Source organism: Colias eurytheme, chromosome 13, assembly GCF_061535395.1.
Source record: "Colias eurytheme isolate Ceu_HAF_F1 chromosome 13, ilColEury1 Martin Lab GWU primary, whole genome shotgun sequence".
In the NCBI taxonomy this organism is placed as follows: Eukaryota; Metazoa; Arthropoda; class Insecta; order Lepidoptera; family Pieridae; genus Colias; species Colias eurytheme.
This window is the reverse complement of record NC_142992.1, coordinates 5,901,040-5,925,739: the sequence shown is the minus strand read 5'-3', so window position 1 is coordinate 5,925,739 and position 24,700 is coordinate 5,901,040. Positions and strand designations below refer to the sequence as shown.

The 24,700-nt window shown below is 38.3% G+C and overlaps 4 protein-coding genes across 4 annotated transcripts; all 4 read right to left on the bottom strand.

Annotated features, from left to right (window-relative positions):
• Positions 1 to 396: 396 nt before the first annotated feature.
• On the bottom strand, positions 397 to 1,401 carry LOC149903397 (uncharacterized). Its single transcript, XM_090108920.1, has one exon. It carries the CDS (start codon positions 1,399 to 1,401, stop codon positions 397 to 399), a length of 1,005 nt encoding a protein of 334 aa, XP_089965046.1.
• A 7,576-nt stretch (positions 1,402 to 8,977) lies between these two features.
• Positions 8,978 to 9,982, bottom strand: LOC149903396 (uncharacterized). The gene has a single exon (XM_090108919.1). The coding sequence runs from the start codon at positions 9,980 to 9,982 to the stop codon at positions 8,978 to 8,980; it is 1,005 nt and encodes a 334-aa protein (XP_089965045.1).
• Positions 9,983 to 20,543: 10,561 nt separating this feature from the next.
• On the bottom strand, positions 20,544 to 21,264 carry LOC149903395 (uncharacterized). Its single transcript, XM_090108362.1, has 3 exons — positions 21,224 to 21,264; positions 20,799 to 21,143; positions 20,544 to 20,705 (listed from the first exon to the last, which is right to left on the bottom strand). Exons 1-3 carry the CDS (start codon positions 21,233 to 21,235, stop codon positions 20,550 to 20,552), a joined length of 513 nt encoding a protein of 170 aa, XP_089964488.1. The 5' UTR covers positions 21,236 to 21,264; the 3' UTR covers positions 20,544 to 20,549.
• A 2,214-nt stretch (positions 21,265 to 23,478) lies between these two features.
• LOC149903394 (uncharacterized) lies at positions 23,479 to 24,196 on the bottom strand. The gene is made up of 3 exons (XM_090108918.1): positions 24,185 to 24,196; positions 23,716 to 24,075; positions 23,479 to 23,635 (listed from the first exon to the last, which is right to left on the bottom strand). Exons 1-3 carry the CDS (start codon positions 24,194 to 24,196, stop codon positions 23,480 to 23,482), a joined length of 528 nt encoding a protein of 175 aa, XP_089965044.1. The 3' UTR covers position 23,479.
• Between the last annotated feature and the right edge of the window lie 504 nt (positions 24,197 to 24,700).

The following is a 24,700-nucleotide window of genomic DNA, read 5'->3' as shown; positions in this document are numbered from 1 at the left end:
AGATAGGAGGAGGGAGGTATACTGCGCAAATAAATAGGGGGACGATGGAATTGCCTTGTTTCAGCTTAACAGCTAGCCATAGGTCTTCGATTGAGGATTCCCATTGCAGCTTACGAATTGGCTGGAACTTATTTAAGACAGCTACAAGTACACCACCTCCAGAGATTTTCTTAGAATAAGAGGAGCTTCGGTCCCTTCTGAATACCGTGTATCTATTGTCAAAAAGTTCGCGATCGAAAACCGAGTCATTCAGCCAAGTCTCCGTGAAAATAACAATATCAGCATTTTGTTTTAAAACATTTGTGAAAAGTTCTTCTGTTTTAGTCCGAAGACCTCTTACATTTTGGTATGTAATTTTTATTTTAGTACAATCGTTTATAACCATTCAGCAAAAAACTAATCGAATTTAAGGGAATTCAGAAAGTCTAAATCCTTAACCACAAAGCTTTTTGACGTTATGTCCTTCCTCATATAAATACGGCCGTTTCTAACCCACACAAATTGAACGTTTTTGTCCTTGGACACTTTACGAGCCGCTGCGTGTAATTGTTTGTTTGTAGGTGATAGATGTTCACAAACGTACACAGGTTTCTGTTCCCCGGCGAGGCCCAAATGAGATGAGTTAAGTTTATTGTCCTGATGAGTCCTGTTGAACGTCTTAACGGCTGCAAGTATTTTATCCCGAACCAGAGAACTGGGGAGTTTGACTATAATCGATCTAGGTCGGTTTGATGTTTGGTTAATTTTTGCGACACGATGATAGTTTATTAACTCGTTTTCCGGTAGCACGCAGCCCACTGTAGCAACAAGCTGCTGAATAGTTGTTTTAAGGTTTTCTGCTTTAAATTCTGGAACGTTCTGAATTTCTAGATTACAATCTCTCGATTGTTGTTCAAGTTGATTCAGCTTAGCACTCAAGTCAGTTACTTGTGATCGTAATGAAGAGTTCTCCAATTCCAAGTTTCCTATCTTCTTGGTCTTTACGTCCAGGTCAGCTTTGAGCTCGTCACACTTCGATGACATGAAATTTACACTATCTGTGAGCTCCTGTATTATACTGCGTGTGCCAGAGTTTTCCTCAGCAAAATCTCGCCTTATATCTCTGAGAAGACGCGATAAAGATTCGTCGAGTTTTTTGTCGATGTACTGTTTGAGGTCTTCGCAATCAGCAGCGGGTGAAGTCGGTCCTACTGGACGGTGAGGAGAATTGGAGTTACCACCCCGTTTGTCTGTACATTTACACTCTGAGCACTTCCAATTGGCCTTGTAGGATTTAGATTCTTTAGAAAAGTTATCTGCAGGAATGCCCAGGCACTGGAAATGGTACGTGGAATTGCACTTGGAACAAATTTTAAGATCGTTTGTCTTAACTTGCTTGTTACACTTACTACATATATTCATTGTTTTTAATTTCCCGTAATCTTGGTAAATTTTCTGAAGCTAGCAACTCTACGTCTTAGCAAAAATGAAGTTTGACGTTGTCAATTGATTTTGACATGTAAAATCTTGGTTGATTGCGGGTATTTAGCGCTGTGCGTTGTTTGAGGGTATAAAATTCGGTATTGTATTTTGCTATTTCTAGTTGATAAAATGAAAGTAAAGTTGAGATAACAATACCACAGCTTCCTTGTGAGATATATTTCACAAATCACACACTATAAACTTAATACTGATAGAATTTTAATAATAATTTGAAGTTATTGTACGAGCGTATTTATCAAGGTAAAATGTTGCCACTACTCACATTCACATTCACATTCACATTCACATTCACATTCACATTCACATTCACATTCACATTCACATTCACATTCACATTCACATTCACATTCACATTCACATTCACATTCACATTCACATTCACATTCACATTCACATTCACATTCACATTCACATTCACATTCACATTCACATTCACATTCACATTCACATTCACATTCACATTCACATTCACATTCACATTCACATTCACATTCACATTCACATTCACATTCACATTCACATTCACATTCACATTCACATTCACATTCACATTCACATTCACATTCACATTCACATTCACATTCACATTCAACATTCACATTCACATTCACATTCACATTCACATTCACATTCACATTCACATTCACATTCACATTCACATTCACATTCACATTCACATTCACATTCACATTCACATTCAACATTCACATTCACATTCACATTCACATTCACATTCACATTCACATTCACATTCACATTCACATTCACATTCACATTCACATTCACATTCACATTCACATTCACATTCACATTCACATTCACATTCACATTCACATTCACATTCACATTCACATTCACATTCACATTCACATTCACATTCACATTCACATTCACATTCACATTCACATCCACATCCACATCCACATCCACATCCACATCCACATCCACATCCACATCCACATCCACATCCACATCCACATCCACATCCACATCCACATCCACATCCACATCCACATCCACATCCACATCCACATCCACATCCACATCCACATCCACATCCACATCCACATCCACATCCACATCCACATCCACATCCACATCCACATTCACATTCACATTCACATTCACATTCACATTCACATTCACATTCACATTCACATTCACATTCACATTCACATTCACATTCACATTCACATTCACATTCACATTCACATTCACATTCACATTCACATTCACATTCACATTCACATTCACATTCACATTCACATTCACATTCACATTCACATTCACATTCACATTCACATTCACATTCACATTCACATTCACATTCACATTCACATTCACATTCACATTCACATTCACATTCACATTCACATTCACATTCACATTCACATTCACATTCACATTCACATTCACATTCACATTCACATTCACATTCACATTCACATTCACATTCAAGTTCACGTTCACGTTCACGTTCACATTCACATTCACATTCACATTCACATTCACATTCACATTCAACATTCACATTCACATTCAACATTCACATTCACATTCACATTCACATTCACATTCACAATCACATTCACATTCACCGTTGTTTGTTGTTCGTTGTTCGTTGTTCGTTGTTCGCTGTTCGCTGTTCGCTGTTATCTGTTCGCTGTCCGCTGTTCGCTGTCCGCTGTTCGCTGTTCGCTGTTCGCTGTTCGCTGTCGCTGTCGCTGTTCGCTGTTCGCTGTTCGCTGTTCGCTGTTCGCTGTTCGCTGTTCGCTGTTCGCTGTTCGCTGTTCGCTGTTCGCGGTTCGCTGTTCGCTGTTCGCTGTTCGCTGTTCTCTGTTCGCTGTCGCTGTTCGCTGTTCGCTGTTCGCTGTTCGCTGTTCGCTGTTCTCTGTTCGCTGTCGCTGTTCGCTGTTCGCTGTTCGCTGTTCGCTGTTCGCTGTTCGCTGTTCGCTGTTCGCTGTTCGCGGTTCGCTGTTCGTGGTTCGCTGTTCGCTGTTCGCTGTTCGCTGTTCTCTGTTCGCTGTCGCTGTTCGCTGTTCGCTGTTCGCTGTTCGCTGTTCGCTGTTCGCTGTTCGCTGTTCGCTGTTCGCTGTTCGCTGTTCGCTGTTCGCTGTTCGCTGTTCGCTGTTCGCTGTTCGCTGTTCGCTGTTCGCTGTTCGCTTTTTGCTGTTCGCTGTTCGTTTTCGTGTTCGTGTTTGTGTTTGTGTTTGTGTATGTTCACATTCACATTCACATTCACATTCACATTCACATTCACATTCACATTCACATTCACATTCACATTCACATTCACATTCACATTCACATTCACATTCACATTCACATTCACATTCACATTCACATTCACATTCACATTCACATTCACATTCACATTCACATTCACATTCACATTCACATTCACATTCACATTCACATTCACATTCACATTCACATTCACATTCACATTCACATTCACATTCACATTCACATTCACATTCACATTCACATTCACATTCACATTCACATTCACATTCACATTCACATTCACATTCACATTCACATTCACATTCACATTCACATTCACATTCAACATTCACATTCACATTCACATTCACATTCAACATTCACATTCACATTCACATTCACATTCACATTCACATTCACATTCACATTCACATTCACATTCACATTCACATTCACATTCACATTCACATTCACCGTTGTTCGTTGTTCGTTGTTCGTTGTTCGTTGTTCGTTGTTCGTTGTTCGTTGTTCGTTGTTCGCTGTTCGCTGTTCGCTGTTCGCTGTTATCTGTTCGCTGTTCGCTGTTCGCTGTTCGCTGTTCGCTGTTCGCTGTTCGCTGTTCGCTGTTCGCTGACACATGATGATGGCAAGGTCCAAGATTTACTTCAAGTGAAACTATTTCACAATCCATGTTCACTTTTAAATCAGTAGCAAGACAATCGACAATCGACGCGCTCGCTGTCAAGGACAATTTATTTTTTTATTTTTAGCTACTGAGTGGTCGTAAGAGGCAGGAGACGTTCGCAACACTTCTATTCATTCATATTTATATGATCTGATCTGAATATATGTCTCAATATATGTCGATTAAATTTTTAATTTTTTTTTTTTTAACAAGGAGTACAAGTTTTAGATTATTAGATTAGACCTCTAGCGTAATCAAAATTTAATTTAAAATTACAGGTCATACAAACTCCCATCCCCTAGTTTAAGGGGTTGAGGGATGAAAGTTACAAGTTTTATATTTTTTTTGTTGTTTGTGTGCTAATACTAGCTTACATACAAAATTTCAGCTTTCTAGGACATTAGGAAATACCTTAAGAATTTTGATGATCATCAGTGAGTCAGTGACGAAATTAGCGTTTTTTAGATATAAATAAAATCTGAAGTATAAAAGCTAATGTAATTAAAACTTATTATGTTCAATAAGTCCGCTATTGACAATATATCCCGAAAATTTTGTTGATCTAGCATAATCCAAACCCAAGTTATGAGGGTTCAAAAAAACGTCGAAGCGCTTCGAGAAAAGGTAGGTAGTGCCCGTGCGCTTCGCTTTCGCTTGGCTCGTCTTGGCGGGGGCACTTTACAACAAGACGGATACTATAGCGAATTTATTAAAGAACTTTCATATTGAGATTTGACAACAACATAGGTATAATTTCTCACCATTTTAAACACTAAAATATAATACTTATACATTTCATAGTCTCTAAACATAATCCGCCGTAACCAGACTTGAATCTACCTGTACCACAGAATAAAAACTAGTAACTATAGCGTTACTTGCACAAAATTTTACACGTATTTTATATTAAGGTGCAGTAACGAACGTTCATCGACAAATTTTACTAGGAGTAAGACTAAAACAGGATTGCTTTTAAATTTCTCTTCTTAATTTAATTTTAATAGTAAGTACAAAAAATCCTATATAGTATTTCAAGAAAAAATTTGTGACTTTATCAAGATAACAAAAGATATTTTTTAAATTAAACTTATATTAAAATACACTAGGTAGTGACTAGCCTATTAACAAAAACCATCAATGACCAATAGAAAACAAGTAATGTAGGTATCGTTTATGCTGTTCGCTGTTCGCTGTTCGCTGTCGCTGTTCGCTGTTCGCTGTTCGCTGTTCGCTGTTCGCTGTTCGCTGTTCGCTGTTCGCTGTTCGCTGTTCGCTGTTCGCTGTTCGCTGTTCGCTGTTCGCTGTTATCTGTTCGCTGTTCGCTGTTCGCTGTTCGCTGTTCGCTGTTCGCTGTTCGCTGTTCGCTGTTCGCTGTTCGCTGTTCGCTGTTCGCTGTTCGCTGTTCGCTGTCCGCTGTCCGCTGTTCGCTGTTCGCTGTTCGCTGTTCGCTGTCGCTGTCGCTGTTCGCTGTTCGCTGTTCGCTGTACGCTGTTCGCTGTTCGCTGTTCGCTGTTCGCTGTTCGCTGTTCTCTGTTCGCTGTTCGCTGTTCGCTGTTCGCTGTTCGCTGTTCGCTGTTCGCTGTTCGCTGTTCGCTGTTCGCTGTTCGCTGTTCGCTGTTCGCTGTTCGCTGTTCGCTGTTCGCTGTTCGCTGTTCGCTGTTCGCTGTTCGCTGTTCGCTGTTCGCTGTTCGCTGTTCGCTGTTCGCTGTTCGCTGTTCGCTGTTCGCTGTTATCTGTTCGCTGTTCGCTGTTCGCTGTTCGCTGTTCGCTGTTCGCTGTTCGCTGTTCGCTGTCGCTGTCGCTGTGCGCTGTTCGTTTTCGTGTTCGTGTTTGTGTTTGTGTTTGTGTATGTTCACATTCACATTCACATTCACATTCACATTCACATTCACATTCACATTTTTTTTTTTTTTTTTTTTTTTTTTTTATTAGGTCCACCAAACTGGACATAGCACTACAAAAATAGATATGGTTATTCTATGATACATCTCAAGTAATAGGTGCTAGACCTTCTAGAGGTGAACACAGCCTGCAATAATAAGTACGCGAATACATATTTACATTATTACAATATTAACATAATTTAGAAAAATAATATTATGGATCAATTAAAATACAATATTTATGCAATTTTGGAAACTAATTTTTTAAATGAATTTAGGGATGCGCTAAATATATCGACGTTATTACATACTTTTTCGTTGTAAGCTGAACACATGCGGTGCAATGACGAGTGTTGAGCGTAGTTTGTACGACAAAAGGGAAGACTAAACGTTTTCATGTTAGTGGGACGGCTGAATGGCCTTGGTACATGTATGGTTACATGAAGTGGATTACGTTTCCTTGTGAATTTCATATGATAACACTTAGATACGTTGAGGAACATGTTATTTTTTGCGCACCATAATGTAATGCTGTTGATATCGTTTTGTAATGCTAAAGTATCTTCATGGTTTTTTATTACCCTATACAATTTGAGATCGTCGGCGAACATTTGGTACTTAGACGTAATGTTGGCACCCAGGTCGTTAACGTATAGTAGAAAAAAGAGTGGACCGAGATGAGAGCCTTGAGGTACACCTGAGGGTACTGGTCGAGCGACTGACTTGTAACCTCTGAGTACAACTAATTGGGACCTATTACGAAGATATGATTCGCACCATCTGAGCAGAGAGCCGCAAATACCTGCGTGGTACAATTTTTGGACAAGAAGGCTATGATCAACCATGTCAAATGCCTTGGAGAAATCGGTGTAGATAGCATGAATTTCATTTTGTTTTTCGAGCTCTTCATTGATGTCGCTGACGTATTCCAAAAGATTAGACATGGTTGAACGCCCCGGAAGAAAACCGTGTTGACAGGGGTCAAACAGAGGCTTGAGATGAAAATAAAATCTGTTGTAAATTATGGATTCGAACAGTTTACCCATGGCTGACAGTATTGATATCGGCCTATAATTCTTAACATCACTCTGATCACCTTTTTTGTGTATTGGAGTGATGTGGGCAATTTTCCATTTAGTCGGAAAATGGCCGAGGGAGATAGATTTATTGTAGATGTGGTACAGAGGCTTTGTGAGTTGCGCAGAACAAGTTTTTAAGAACAGGGGAGCGATTCCATCTGGGCCTGGTCCCTTGTTAATGTCTATTCCTTGAAGTGATTTGTAGATTTCAGTTTCAGAGATGTTGCAAGAGCCGAGAGATCCATTGTTAGTGAAGGGTGTCATAGCGAAATCTACTGAATGGGGTGCAAGTTTACTATTGTATATGGAGTGGAAGTATTCAGAAAAGAGATTACAGATATTGTGCCCGCCTTGAACGTTTCGGTCGTCAAGATAAATTTCATCAGGAATGTCCCTACTATTTGATCTTAAGGATTTTATAAAAGACCAGAAGTATTTTGGGTCTTTTTTTATTTGAGCCTTTGCCTCAGATTTAAGTCTATTAATACATGTCAGTAGCATTTTTTGGCAACGGTCACGTAACATTTGAAAAGTAACCAGGTCCATTGGATTAGAGTATTTTTTGTACCTGCTGTGATACTTTGACTTTTCGTTTAGGCATTTAATTAATGACCGACTGAACCAAAAGGGATAGTTCTTGTTATTTTTTGGTCGTAAGGGCGTGTATTGTGTTATTATGGGAGTTATTATACTATAGAATGTATCAACTGTTTCGTCAACTGTTTGTTTAGATTCAAAATAGCTATCCCAACAAATTTTATCTAATTCCTCTTTGATTTTATTGTAGTCTGCCTTAGAAAAATTGAGGCTAGGAAACTTATTAATTTTGGGTGGTTTGTAGTTTTTTAGTTTGATACGTATGTCTAAAGGAGGGTGATGATTATCAATTTTTACAAGGGGATTCCCCCTTGTAAAAATTGATAATCATGGATTGATCATAACTTGAGATGAGTCTTTTGCGTTAGTGACAATAAGATCTAGCGTGCGGTCATTAATATTTGTGATAGGATTTATTTGGTGGAGACTATTGAATGAAAGGGTGTCAATTAGCAGATTGTCGATTGGATTTGACGAGCAGGTAGGGACTAGATCTTTGTTTGTATCTAATTTCCATTGGATGAGAGGCAGATTAAAATCACCCGCCAACAAGATCACCGATTTCTTCGGTAGTTTATGCTGAACAATATTGTTTAAGTTTGAGGTGAAGTTTTTTAAATTAGTTAAAGAGATAGGAGGAGGGAGGTATACTGCGCAAATAAATAGGGGGACGATGGAATTGCCTTGTTTCAGCTTAACAGCTAGCCATAGGTCTTCGATTGAGGATTCCCATTGCAGCTTACGAATTGGCTGGAACTTATTTAAGACAGCTACAAGTACACCACCTCCAGAGATTTTCTTAGAATAAGAGGAGCTTCGGTCCCTTCTGAATACCGTGTATCTATTGTCAAAAAGTTCGCGATCGAAAACCGAGTCATTCAGCCAAGTCTCCGTGAAAATAACAATATCAGCATTTTGTTTTAAAACATTTGTGAAAAGTTCTTCTGTTTTAGTCCGAAGACCTCTTACATTTTGGTATGTAATTTTTATTTTAGTACAATCGTTTATAACCATTCAGCAAAAAACTAATCGAATTTAAGGGAATTCAGAAAGTCTAAATCCTTAACCACAAAGCTTTTTGACGTTATGTCCTTCCTCATATAAATACGGCCGTTTCTAACCCACACAAATTGAACGTTTTTGTCCTTGGACACTTTACGAGCCGCTGCGTGTAATTGTTTGTTTGTAGGTGATAGATGTTCACAAACGTACACAGGTTTCTGTTCCCCGGCGAGGCCCAAATGAGATGAGTTAAGTTTATTGTCCTGATGAGTCCTGTTGAACGTCTTAACGGCTGCAAGTATTTTATCCCGAACCAGAGAACTGGGGAGTTTGACTATAATCGATCTAGGTCGGTTTGATGTTTGGTTAATTTTTGCGACACGATGATAGTTTATTAACTCGTTTTCCGGTAGCACGCAGCCCACTGTAGCAACAAGCTGCTGAATAGTTGTTTTAAGGTTTTCTGCTTTAAATTCTGGAACGTTCTGAATTTCTAGATTACAATCTCTCGATTGTTGTTCAAGTTGATTCAGCTTAGCACTCAAGTCAGTTACTTGTGATCGTAATGAAGAGTTCTCCAATTCCAAGTTTCCTATCTTCTTGGTCTTTACGTCCAGGTCAGCTTTGAGCTCGTCACACTTCGATGACATGAAATTTACACTATCTGTGAGCTCCTGTATTATACTGCGTGTGCCAGAGTTTTCCTCAGCAAAATCTCGCCTTATATCTCTGAGAAGACGCGATAAAGATTCGTCGAGTTTTTTGTCGATGTACTGTTTGAGGTCTTCGCAATCAGCAGCGGGTGAAGTCGGTCCTACTGGACGGTGAGGAGAATTGGAGTTACCACCCCGTTTGTCTGTACATTTACACTCTGAGCACTTCCAATTGGCCTTGTAGGATTTAGATTCTTTAGAAAAGTTATCTGCAGGAATGCCCAGGCACTGGAAATGGTACGTGGAATTGCACTTGGAACAAATTTTAAGATCGTTTGTCTTAACTTGCTTGTTACACTTACTACATATATTCATTGTTTTTAATTTCCCGTAATCTTGGTAAATTTTCTGAAGCTAGCAACTCTACGTCTTAGCAAAAATGAAGTTTGACGTTGTCAATTGATTTTGACATGTAAAATCTTGGTTGATTGCGGGTATTTAGCGCTGTGCGTTGTTTGAGGGTATAAAATTCGGTATTGTATTTTGCTATTTCTAGTTGATAAAATGAAAGTAAAGTTGAGATAACAATACCACAGCTTCCTTGTGAGATATATTTCACAAATCACACACTATAAACTTAATACTGATAGAATTTTAATAATAATTTGAAGTTATTGTACGAGCGTATTTATCAAGGTAAAATGTTGCCACTACTCACATTCACATTCACATTCACATTCACATTCACATTCACATTCACATTCACATTCACATTCACATTCACATTCACATTCACATTCACATTCACATTCACATTCACATTCACATTCACATTCACATTCACATTCACATTCACATTCACATTCACATTCACATTCACATTCACATTCACATTCACATTCACATTCACATTCACATTCACATTCACATTCACATTCACATTCACATTCACATTCACATTCACATTCACATTCACATTCACATTCACATTCACATTCACATTCACATTCACATTCACATTCAACATTCACATTCACATTCACATTCACATTCACATTCACATTCACATTCACATTCACATTCACATTCACATTCACATTCACATTCACATTCACATTCACATTCACATTCACATTCAACATTCACATTCACATTCACATTCACATTCACATTCACATTCACATTCACATTCACATTCACATTCACATTCACATTCACATTCACATTCACATTCACATTCACATTCACATTCACATTCACATTCACATTCACATTCACATTCACATTCACATTCACATTCACATTCACATTCACATTCACATTCACATTCACATTCACATCCACATCCACATCCACATCCACATCCACATCCACATCCACATCCACATCCACATCCACATCCACATCCACATCCACATCCACATCCACATCCACATCCACATCCACATCCACATCCACATCCACATCCACATCCACATCCACATCCACATCCACATCCACATCCACATCCACATTCACATTCACATTCACATTCACATTCACATTCACATTCACATTCACATTCACATTCACATTCACATTCACATTCACATTCACATTCACATTCACATTCACATTCACATTCACATTCACATTCACATTCACATTCACATTCACATTCACATTCACATTCACATTCACATTCACATTCACATTCACATTCACATTCACATTCACATTCACATTCACATTCACATTCACATTCACATTCACATTCACATTCACATTCACATTCACATTCACATTCACATTCACATTCACATTCACATTCACATTCACATTCAAGTTCACGTTCACGTTCACGTTCACATTCACATTCACATTCACATTCACATTCACATTCACATTCAACATTCACATTCACATTCAACATTCACATTCACATTCACATTCACATTCACATTCACAATCACATTCACATTCACCGTTGTTTGTTGTTCGTTGTTCGTTGTTCGTTGTTCGCTGTTCGCTGTTCGCTGTTATCTGTTCGCTGTCCGCTGTTCGCTGTCCGCTGTTCGCTGTTCGCTGTTCGCTGTTCGCTGTCGCTGTCGCTGTTCGCTGTTCGCTGTTCGCTGTTCGCTGTTCGCTGTTCGCTGTTCGCTGTTCGCTGTTCGCTGTTCGCTGTTCGCGGTTCGCTGTTCGCTGTTCGCTGTTCGCTGTTCTCTGTTCGCTGTCGCTGTTCGCTGTTCGCTGTTCGCTGTTCGCTGTTCGCTGTTCTCTGTTCGCTGTCGCTGTTCGCTGTTCGCTGTTCGCTGTTCGCTGTTCGCTGTTCGCTGTTCGCTGTTCGCTGTTCGCGGTTCGCTGTTCGTGGTTCGCTGTTCGCTGTTCGCTGTTCGCTGTTCTCTGTTCGCTGTCGCTGTTCGCTGTTCGCTGTTCGCTGTTCGCTGTTCGCTGTTCGCTGTTCGCTGTTCGCTGTTCGCTGTTCGCTGTTCGCTGTTCGCTGTTCGCTGTTCGCTGTTCGCTGTTCGCTGTTCGCTGTTCGCTGTTCGCTTTTTGCTGTTCGCTGTTCGTTTTCGTGTTCGTGTTTGTGTTTGTGTTTGTGTATGTTCACATTCACATTCACATTCACATTCACATTCACATTCACATTCACATTCACATTCACATTCACATTCACATTCACATTCACATTCACATTCACATTCACATTCACATTCACATTCACATTCACATTCACATTCACATTCACATTCACATTCACATTCACATTCACATTCACATTCACATTCACATTCACATTCACATTCACATTCACATTCACATTCACATTCACATTCACATTCACATTCACATTCACATTCACATTCACATTCACATTCACATTCACATTCACATTCACATTCACATTCACATTCACATTCACATTCACATTCACATTCACATTCACATTCACATTCAACATTCACATTCACATTCACATTCACATTCAACATTCACATTCACATTCACATTCACATTCACATTCACATTCACATTCACATTCACATTCACATTCACATTCACATTCACATTCACATTCACATTCACATTCACATTCACAATCACATTCACATTCACCGTTGTTCGTTGTTCGTTGTTCGTTGTTCGTTGTTCGTTGTTCGTTGTTCGTTGTTCGTTGTTCGCTGTTCGCTGTTCGCTGTTCGCTGTTCGCTGTTATCTGTTCGCTGTTCGCTGTTCGCTGTTCGCTGTTCGCTGTTCGCTGTTCGCTGTTCGCTGTTCGCTGTTCGCTGTTCGCTGTTCGCTGTTCGCTGTTCGCTGTTCGCTGTTCGCTGTTCGCAGTTCGCTGTTCGCTGTTCGCTGTTCGCTGTTCGCTGTTCGCTGTTCGCTGTTCGCTGTTCGCTGTTCGCTGTTCGCTGTTCGCTGTTCGCTGTTCGCTGTTCGCTGTTCGCTGTTCGCTGTTCGCTGTTCGCTGTTCGCTGTTCGCTGTTCGCTGTTCGCTGTTCGCTGTTCGCTGTTCGCTGTTCGCTGTTCGCTGTTCGCTGTTCGCTGTTCGCTGTTCGCTGTTCGCTGTTCGCTGTTCGCTGTTCGCTGTTCGATAAGCTTCGATAAGCTTGTAGAAGTAATTTTCGTGTTAACTGAACAATCTCTTCTGTGGCTGAACGCCTGGTACGTGGTGATCCCCACTTGCCCTTCTTCACTTCGAGCCCCGCCCACTGTTGCCTGCGCGCGCGCCGCCCTCAACGGTATCCTGCCAATTGCATCCGCCCCGCTGCTGCCGCGGCTTACCACTGGTGAGTGGGAACTACGAATAACATCCTTTGAATTCTGTGCGCCTGGTACCGGTGAGTTTACTTACTACATCTTCGCTGCTCACTTGATTCAAATACACTCATTAACATGCAACGTACGCCGCCTAAAACATCAGAGGGCGCAGTGAGCGCACCGTCGGTTCCACGATCTAAGCGTCAGCGACCTAGCAACTCTCCAGTGCAGCACCTCGATAAGCAAGATGAAATGATTTCAATGATTGCTCAAGTTCTCAGCGAAATTGCGGAGATTCGCAAGACAAACACAGAATTAAAAACTTCCCTGGAATTTTTATCACACCAATACGACGACTTATCGATTAAATTCAAAACTTTAGAAAACGAGCATAAATCGGATCGCGCTCACATAAAATTACTCGAATCTAAAATCGAAAGTTTTCAGCGTAACTCTCGTCTTACTTGTGTAGAGATACGTAATGTCCCGGTAAATGAAAAGGAGAACAAAACCGATCTACTACATATGGTGCAGACTCTAAACAACAACATTCATTGCAAAATCGATCCTTGTCAAATCCGTGATATTTATCGCTCAAGAACTAAATCTGAAACAAAGCCTATTATTCTCGAATTTACCAATGTATTAACCCGCGACCAATTTCTTATGTCCGTGAGAAAACATAACAAGAGCAATAGTAGCAACAGAATAAATTCATCACTCCTTGGAATTTCGGGTTCTAAAACACAAGTTTATATTTCTGAAAGTTTGATCCCGCAAACAAAAAGGTTATTTATGAAAACTAAGGAAATATCTAAGCAAAAAGGCTTTAAATATTGTTGGACTTCATATGGATACATCTACTTAAGGAAAAACGACGGTAGCCCCCTAATTCGCATAAATACCGAGCAAGATTTACTTAAACTTAATGAAGATTGACTATTTTTGGATATAACATTGTGTAACTCGTTAAAATTATTACATAGAACAATTTTCTTACTTAAATCTACATGTATATACTTAAAATACACTACAATGATATTATTATTATTGCTCTTTCAAATTAAATTGTATAAGATAATATGTTTTGCCAATGTTAATGTTTTTAAAATAAAAAATGTTATATATAATATAATTCGAATAATGTTGAATATTATTAGCTTAAATTTAAATTTATGTTACTTGTATAATATTATAATGTTAAAATACTACAATAATTTGTACACAAAAAACAAACACTACCCATTACACTACTACACATTTACCCAGGTTCCTCCCCATATTCATACACTAATGTGCGGTCTACTTTCAATCAGAATAAAAACAATCGGTTTACACTACCAAATTATTTATGTAAAAATTGCAACTATACTAGTATGGCCATGTTTATCTAACCTAATCGAGATATGCATTTTAAAAAATTCATACATATGGTTTGCGTTTCGTCCAAAGATTTTAGGTCAAAAAACTTATATTAAAATTAAAATTAGTCTAACTACTGTGACGAATATCTTCCCCTTTAAAACTTAATACTATGGCTATTCATGCAAACGAACTTAATCGAGATTTAGATAACTATTTCGTCTCTAACGCAATGATATGTAACACTGAACAGGTTCGTGACTTTGTTAAAATGGAGACGTGTAAACTAACGATTTTAACACAGAATATTCGAAGCATATCAAAAAACTTACCTCAGTTTGAACTATTTCTAGACCAAGTTAATATAGATGTTGACATTATTATACTCACGGAATGTTGGTTAAAACAACTGCCACGTATACCAACGCTGTCCGGATATAATTCTTATGCTACTAATCATTGCCCATCACAAAATGAAGGTGTTGTTGTCTACCTTCGCAACACGTTAACGGGAGCCACTGTATCGGAAAGTATATTTAATGATGCCAACACTTTGGTTATCAAAATAAACAACAGCACAGCAATAATTGCTATATATCGATCCCCAGCGACTCGTTTAATTCATAAATTTTTAGAAACTCTTAGTGACCTTTTATCTACACTTACCTCTTTTGTGAATATCGTTGTGATTGGAGATTTAAATATTAACATAGCTCAGACTAGCACCGATCCCAGGATGGAAGATTTTTTAAATACTATGGCTATCCATGGGCTTTTACCTGCCCATAGGTTCCCAACTCGTGGCAATAGTGCGCTAGATCACGTCTTGCTTAAATCTCGCTTGCCATGTAATACTGTTGTTATTAACTCCTCGGTCACAGATCACGCTGCTGTTTTAGTATGGATGGAAAAAATAAAAATTAATAAGACAAAATCCGTAACTGTGTCCAGGATAAACTATGACAATTTAGTGGATCAAATTAGAACTAATAATTTTAGCGATATTCTTCAGCTAACTGATGTAAATCTTGCCTCTGAAGCGCTGACCACATATCTTCAAACAATAATCCAAAACAATACAATTTACAAAGTAATCTCTAGGAACTTCGTACCCAGGAAACCGTGGATTACACCAGGTCTTATACGTTGCATAAGAAATAGGGATAGAATGCATCTGAAACTGAAGAAGCAACCTGGCGATCAATCTTTACGTTTCATTTACTGTCGCTATAGAAACTTTTGTGGCAATATCCTAAAAAAAGTTAAACAAGCATACGAGAAAGCTGAATTGAGTAAATGCAAGAAGAATGACAAACAAACGTGGAAGCTTATTAAGGAATTTACTAATATGACATCTTCGAAAAAAGACAACTTGGAACTCCTGAGGCATAATCAGACTATTAATGATATAAATGAATATTTTGTTAATGTAGGAAAATTTATGGCAGAAAATATTTTAAAAAGCGTGAACATAAGGGTAAATGAGTCAAACTCTATGCATAACATCCAAGTACCCTACGATTCTATGGGCTTGAGGGATACCGATATATATGAAATAAGTGACATATTAAATAGCTTAAAAGCCGACAGTGCCACAGGTTATGACAATATCCCTTCTAAAATCTTGAAACTGTGTAAGGATTCTCTTGTGCCAGTCATTACTCATATTTGTAATCTTTCATTGCGTTCCGGAGTATTTCCAGAGTCCTTCAAAATTGCCCTTATTCACCCAATTCATAAATCGGGAGACTTAGATCATATCCAAAACTATCGCCCTATATCTATCTTACCGGCATTATCTAAGATATTGGAAAAGGTTATCTATTTTAGACTTTCTAGTTTTCTCCGTAAAAATAATTTCTTCTCCAACCACCAGTATGGATTTCTCAGAGGTAAGTCGACAAATGACGCTGTAAATGACTTAATAAGCCACATTGTAGACAGTCTTGACAACAAGAAAACCTGTATTGGTATATTTCTGGACTTGGCTAAAGCCTTTGACACCGTGTCTATCCCCATACTCCTCAAGAAACTTGAAAGAGCTGGTGTCAGAGGGTTGCCGCTGCAACTATTATCAAGTTACCTTACAGACAGAAAGCAGGTTGTCAAGATTGGATACACAACTAGCTCTGAGTGTACAGTCACCTATGGTTTGCCCCAGGGTAGTGTACTAGGTCCCACGTTATTTCTGGTGTATATAAATGAGCTATGTAACATACCTCTATCCAACGGCCATGTGGTAACCTTCGCTGATGATACGGCTCTCGTCTTTAGTGGTAGTGACTGGATAAGCACTAAAAAATCAGCGGAAGCTGGCCTATCTAAAGTGATGGCATGGTTGAATGGTAATGTTCTGAGTCTTAACCTAGATAAAACAAAGTTTCTTACGTTTTCCTTATACAAATCTTCGCAGCCAAAGGACCTGACCATAACAGCGCATACGTGCATCACCCGAGATAATGGAACTTGTAACTGCAAACAAATAATAAGCGCTGCCACCGTTAAGTACCTAGGAGTTCACCTAGACAATCAGCTTAACTGGAAGCATCATATTAAATTATTGTCCTCTCGTACACGCAAACTTATGGCTATATTCAAAAAGCTTCGCGCAATAGCTGACGAAGATGTCGTTAAAAAAGTTTATTATGCAATATGCCAATCTATATTATGTTATTGCATTCAATCGTGGGGTGGAGCTGCCAAAACTCAAATGCTGAAAGTAGAAAGAGCTCAAAGAGCGGTATTAAAAGTAATGATGGCTAAGCCCATATATTATCCCACTACTGCTCTTTACACAGAATGCAAAATACTATCAATTAGAAAGCTCTTCATACTACACTGTGTTCTTGCTTATCACAAGCAGACGAACTGGCATGAAATAAAATTTGAAAAAAGGCGCAGGGATAAAATTTTTAATTTACCGTTTGTCCGCACTGCAACTGCAAAACGATTCTGTGTTTTTTTGAGCCCACTCCTGTATAATAAAATTAATAAAATATTAAACGTTCGTACTTTGACCTTATCCGATTTGAAAAATAAAATAATCATCTTTTTACTTACCTTATCGTACAGCGAGACCGAAGACTTCATGAAAGTTTAATACGCATAAATACTTATAAAGAACCGCATATTGATATTGAAATATTTTACACACTCGTCCGCTCAATCTCTCAAATAGGGGAACATCACACACACACACACACACACACACACACACACACACACACACACACACACACACACACACACACACACACAAACTGCATGCCCGAAATGTTATTTTTAACCTCAATAAGTTCTTAATGATTCTCTATTTTATAAATTTATGTAATAGTATATAAGTTAAATTAACAATACTGGCTAAGTCTGGAGAGGAAGGCGTCGATCGTCTCTAGCACAGGTATATTCCTAGTTGAGGCGATCGTCGTGTCTAAATTGTTTTTGTTTGTATGTATTGTTTCTAAATAAACGATTTTTATTTATTTTATTATTTATGTTCGCTGTTCGCTGTTCGCTGTTCGCTGTTCGCTGTTCGCTGTTCGCTGTTCGCTGTTCGCTGTTCGCTGTTCGCTGTTCGCTGTTCTCTGTTCGCTGTCGCTGTTCGCTGTTCGCTGTTCGCTGTTCGCTGTTCGCTGTTCGCTGTTCGCTGTTCGCGGTTCGCTGTTCGTGGTTCGCTGTTCGCTGTTCGCTGTTCGCTGTTCTCTGTTCGCTGTCGCTGTTCGCTGTTCGCTGTTCGCTGTTCGCTGTTCGCTGTTCGCTGTTCGCTGTTCGCTGTTCGCTGTTCGCTGTTCGCTGTTCGCTGTTCGCTGTTCGCTGTTCGCTGTTCGCTGTTCGCTGTTCGCTGTTCGCTGTTCGCTGTTCGCTGTTCGCTTTTCGCTGTTCGCTGTTCGTTTTCGTGTTCGTGTTTGTGTTTGTGTTTGTGTATGTTCACATTCACATTCACATTCACATTCACATTCACATTCACATTCACATTCACATTCACATTCACATTCACATTCACATTCACATTCACATTCACATTCACATTCACATTCACATTCACATTCACATTCACATTCACATTCACATTCACATTCACATTCACATTCACATTCACATTCACATTCACATTCAACATTCACATTCAACATTCACATTCACATTCACATTCACATTCACATTCACATTCACATTCACATTCACAATCACATTCACATTCACCGTTGTTCGTTGTTCGTTGTTCGTTGTTCGTTGTTCGTTGTTCGTTGTTCGCTGTTCGCTGTTCGCTGTTCGCTGTTATCTGTTCGCTGTTCGCTGTTCGCTGTTCGCTGTTCGCTGTTCGCTGTTCGCTGTTCGCTGTTCGCTGTTCGCTGTTCGCTGTTCGCTGTTCGCTGTTCGCTGTTCGCTGTTCGCTGTTCGCTGTTCGCTGTTCGCTGTTCGCTGTTCGCTGTTCGCTGTTCGCTGTTCGCTGTTCGCTGTTCGCTGTTCGCTGTTCGCTGTTCGCTGTTCGCTGTTCGCTGTTCGCTGTTCGCTGTTCGCTGTTCGCTGTTCGCTGTTCGCTGTTCGCTGTTCGCTGTCGCTATCGCTGTTCGCTGTTCGCTGTTCGCTGTTCGCTGTTCGCTGTTCGCTGTTCGCTGTTCGCTGTTCGCTGACACATGATGATGGCAAGGTCCAAGATTTACTTCAAGTGAAACTATTTCACAATCCATGTTCACTTTTAAATCAGTAGCAAGACAATCGACAATCGACGCGCTCGCTGTCAAGGACAATTTATTTTTTTATTTTTAGCTACTGAGTGGTCGTAAGAGGCAGGAGACGTTCGCAACACTTCTATTCATTCATATTTATATGATCTGATCTGAATATATGTCTCAATATATGTCGATTAAATTTTTAATTTTTTTTTTTTTAACAAGGAGTACAAGTTTTAGATTATTAGATTAGACCTCTAGCGTAATCAAAATTTAATTTAAAATTACAGGTCATACAAACTCCCATCCCCTAGTTTAAGGGGTTGAGGGATGAAAGTTACAAGTTTTATATTTTTTTTGTTGTTTGTGTGCTAATACTAGCTTACATACAAAATTTCAGCTTTCTAGGACATTAGGAAATACCTTAAGAATTTTGATGATCATCAGTGAGTCAGTGACGAAATTAGCGTTTTTTAGATATAAATAAAATCTGAAGTATAAAAGCTAATGTAATTAAAACTTATTATGTTCAATAAGTCCGCTATTGACAATATATCCCGAAAATTTTGTTGATCTAGCATAATCCAAACCCAAGTTATGAGGGTTCAAAAAAACGTCGAAGCGCTTCGAGAAAAGGTAGGTAGTGCCCGTGCGCTTCGCTTTCGCTTGGCTCGTCTTGGCGGGGGCACTACCGTGCCCCCAGATATTGTACAAAGGTATTAATTATTATTTTGTAAATCTTTTTATTATTTGGCTTAATCTGAATGATTCACAGAATTCTGTACAAGCTAATTTCTATGTTAAAAAGATTTGTGTAAGTAACTAACTATATGTAAATTGCATTTTCGTTAACAAATAATTAAACAAAAGAGTTTTCATTAATTAATTATTAGCGAAAATTGCATTCGGACATTTAATATTACAAACATATATTTTTTTAATGTAAGGTTGTTAATGTTTTTCATTGTCAATAAAATTAGTTAATTGTATTGTTATAATAACTGTATTTATAATTTATATTCGCAAATAAATGTATTTTCTTTCTTTCATTGGTGAATTTATACGAATAATTTAAGCAGCAGAAAATAAAACGTTGGTTTTATTACGAAATAATCTTTTTATTTTAATAAATATTCATAGTAACATTAATCATCTAGTTAGATAGTTTACAATATCGTTCCTTGTGAACCCGAACCGAAGCCATTGCCGAATTGTGATACGCCATTTTGATATCCGTTGTATCCGTTGCCGCCGTAGCCACCGTTGTTCACGGCAGACCCACCCCCTATATTGTGGAATCCATTGTTTTCCACTTGGTTTACCTAAAAAATACAACAATTCTTAAGTAACACATACTTATACCACTTGTATTAATTGCTACAGTATTGGAGAAATAACGTATAATATATACTTACAGACAATACTCTACTGTTATGACTGCCTATATTATGGACATTATTGACACCAGCAGTTTGGTATCCTTGGTTTCCAATTCCACTGGCTCCACCCCCAAACTGCTGTCCACCGTAGCCGGCACCGTTAGTATATCCACCGCTGATTCCTCCCAAACCCATGCCAAGACCGCCTTCCATTCCTAGGCCGGTACCCAAACCGGTTTCCATTCCACCTAGGCCCAACTCGCCTAGTCCGGTACCCATACCACCGAGGCCTATCCCCATCCCATCTAGACCTAGACCCATACCGCCAATGCCTAAAGGCTGAGCATTAACAGCTATAGCACACGACATTGCTAGAATAATCTGGAAGGAAACATTAGAGATCGTTTAATAACATAGAAAAATATAAAGGAAAACAAAGAAAAAAAAATAAAAACACTCACAATACAATGCATATTGACTGTTTGCAGCTAAAGAAGACACCTCAATGATAATTTTTTTTAAGCTAGCGTTTATATATAATGTAGAATAACTTGGAGATCCAAATATCTCACGCACGAATCAATTATAAATCTATTAAATGTCGTCACGCACACGTTGTGAAAACCCTATCGGACATTTCTACGAACAAATTTGACTAAGACCCATTTGGAGCATTTATAATGAAGTCATTAAAGGGATATCCCCTGTTCTTAATAAGTATTTTTTTTCATTCTGTAAAAAATTTCCAAAAAAGGAATACTAAGCTATTTCAGTTATAAAAAGCTATAATATTTTGAAAAACATTATGTACAATGTATTTACAAACAGTTATATATATGTATACATTCTTACAACGAAAGTAGCATAGAAGAATACCTAACCTAAAGATACCTAACTTTCGGTCGCTATGATTTTTATCGTTTTATTTTATAAAAAGTTCCTATTATATTATGCTAATTGTATCTCACTTATTCAAATCACACCTCATTATAAATCTGTACAAAATAAGTGAATCATTAATTAGATTTAGAGACTCGTTAATTCTTTTTGCTTTCTCAAATCTATTCTTTCTAAATATATGTATCTATATCTATTATTGTTTCTTGTGTATGAAAATATTTTTATGTATCTAACAATGAAATAGAAATCTTTGGTGTCACTTAAAATAACTAACAATGGCCATTGGCTAAAACACCGCATTGATTAATTACTGCTTACCTTTTTTACTCGACTTCGTGAAAGAAGGAAGTCTACGTGCCACTGTTTATATTGTTTATTGCTATTTTATTGGATTGTGGTGTTAAATAAACATTTTTCTTTCTTTAAGACCCCTTCCTCACTTGGTGGTGCCGGGTGCGGTATCTGTATGCGGTATTTTTTATTTTACCGCAACTTTACTAAATATGTTGCTCAGATCTCCCCACTAGACGGTATACTGTCGTTATGTTTTAGGTATAAAACAGTAGCATCTTGACAACTATATCTAAGCATTTTGTTCAACAAATACACGTGGTGTGCGCTTGGTTGCATGCTTTTACTGGCATGCCGCACGCACACCGCACCGCTCCTGCGCAGCCCGCGACAATCAGGAAAAGTGTATTCATATAAAGGCGCTCGGTAAGGAATCGGTTAAAATTTTACCGAGCGTTCTTTACTGCACCGATACCGTACTGCCAAGTCAGTAAGCGGCCTTAGGAACATAATATTATAATAATAGGTCATTATTAAAATAAATTTAATTTAATATTTTTATACATGCGTCTTCCTTCAATTTGACCGCCTCCTTGGTACAGTGGTTGACGCGTGAGCGTAGAACCGAGGGTCCTGGGTTCGATTCCCGGTGGAGACGAAGAAAAAAAAAATTCTCGGTCTGGCAGGACACATAAGGCTGATCAAACTCAAACTCCAACTCAAACTCAAACATTTATTTATTCAATTAGACTTCTTCGAGAAGCACTTTTGAAACGTCAATACATATTTTTAACATTTACCACCGATTCGGAAAGCAGTATCTATGGAGAAGAACCGGCAAGAAACTCCATAGTTGCTCTTTTAAATCATTTCAGTATTACAATTTAATATGTAACTGTATATTATTATCATAATAATTAATATGCCAAAGAACTTTCCTGTGGTTTTTACGCGACAACCCTCCATGGGTTTTTATCTTCCATATATTCCTTAATGCTGTAATAGGCTTTCTGAACTAATACGTTTTTTACATAATTTTTAAATTTAGCACTACTCAACTCTTTAATACTATGAGGAATTCTGTTGTAAAAAAGTATAGGTACCTTCTCACCTACTTGTCCCTAAAGAAAATCGATCAGTGAAACATATTATGTAATCATCTGCCCCTTACCCCACTAGGGGACATGGGACTTCACATAGTCTTCTTTCAATAATTTTACCGCAATTTTAATAAAATATTAGATCCCAATCGAAAATGTTTTTTTATTTAGGATTTCGCAATATTATATTATTCAATAGTGAGGTGTGATCTAAGCTCATAACATACGTTTCCACCATATTTTTGTTAATATTAATTAAATTCAGCATCAAGAAAATATCTTGTATTGAATTGATAGTTTAGTATTAAATTGCATACTTTGTGCTTTTACCCATGGCATGAAAGGAAGGATGATCAAAAAAACTATTTGTTTTAATTTTTTTATTTAAATAAATATTTAAATTTATAACACAATTAGGTATTTTTTTTATAAAATTACTCCTTGAGAGCCCGACCCAAAGCCATTGCCAAACTGTGAACCTCCATTTTGATATCCGTTGTAACCGTTGCCAGCGTAACCGCCATTGTTCAAGGCAGAACCACCGCCGATGTTGTGGAAGCCAGAATTATCTGCTTGGTTTATCTGAAAAAGATTATCAATTATTAGCTGTTTCTTGACAATTTTTACACAACTTAACATGTCGAATTATAAGTAATACTTACAGATAATACCCTGTTATTGTGGGCGCCCACGTTGTGAAAGTTATTGACACCAGCTGTATTGTATCCTTGGTTTCCCATGCCACTAGCGCCGCTACCGAATTGCTGTCCACCGTATCCGGCACCGTTAGTGTATCCACCGCTCATTCCTCCCAAACCCATTCCCAGGCCGGTTCCCAGTCCAGACATTCCTAAACCTGTACCCAGACCCATTCCCATCCCACCTAGACCGGTACCCATACCGCCGAGACCTGTTCCTATTCCGCCAAGTCCCATTCCCATACCGCCGAGGCCAAGTCCCATACCACCGATTCCGAGAGGCTGAGCATTGATTGCTACAGCACACGAAAGAGCGAATATAAGCTGAAAAAAAATTAAAATTAATTATAGGAAATAGTAAACAATATCTTATATGAAAATCGTCGTAACAGTTATATACTGTGTTGCAAAATTCCGAAAAAAAAATACTTACAATGCAGTTCATATTGACTGTTAATTAATGAACTCTGACTTGTGAATGGCAATCCATAAAAACGATCGTAGTATTTATTGAAAATCTGAATGTATTGGAGCCAAGCGTATTTTACGCACAGGTCGATTAAAAATCAATTACACGGATTTCATTAAGAAAATCCCAATGGAGAATTTAACGAAAGATTTTCGTTACTAATGGATGAATCACACAATAATATTATTAATTAGGTACCTTCCCAATTAAATACAATCATTTAGATAATGATACAAACTTACCACTTTCTTCTAAATTTTTATTGTACGATGTAGAAAATTAAATGTTATTCTGAACTTTTGGTCATTCAATAATAAAGAACACCCAACAGCACGATTATATTATAGTAATAAGAAAATAGAAGTACATAAGAATTACTAAAACTATACGATACTACGTATTATACAATGCATGTAGATTGTAAATAAATAATAAACAAGTATTCGTCTAGACCATATGATTTTTCCACAGTCTTCTCAG

Bases quoted from the DNA above. Each gene is read 5' to 3' on its own strand.
- LOC149903397 (XM_090108920.1), bottom strand. From the start codon at position 1,401: ATGAATATATGTAGTAAGTGTAACAAGCAAGTTAAGACAAACGATCTT.
- LOC149903396 (XM_090108919.1), bottom strand. From the start codon at position 9,982: ATGAATATATGTAGTAAGTGTAACAAGCAAGTTAAGACAAACGATCTT.
- LOC149903395 (XM_090108362.1), bottom strand. The intron at 20,706-20,798 runs GTAAGTATATAT...TGTATTTTTTAG, and splicing joins ATAACAGTAGAGTATTGTCT to GTAAACCAAGTGGAAAACAA.
- LOC149903394 (XM_090108918.1), bottom strand. The intron at 23,636-23,715 runs GTAAGTATTACT...AATCTTTTTCAG, and splicing joins ACAATAACAGGGTATTATCT to ATAAACCAAGCAGATAATTC.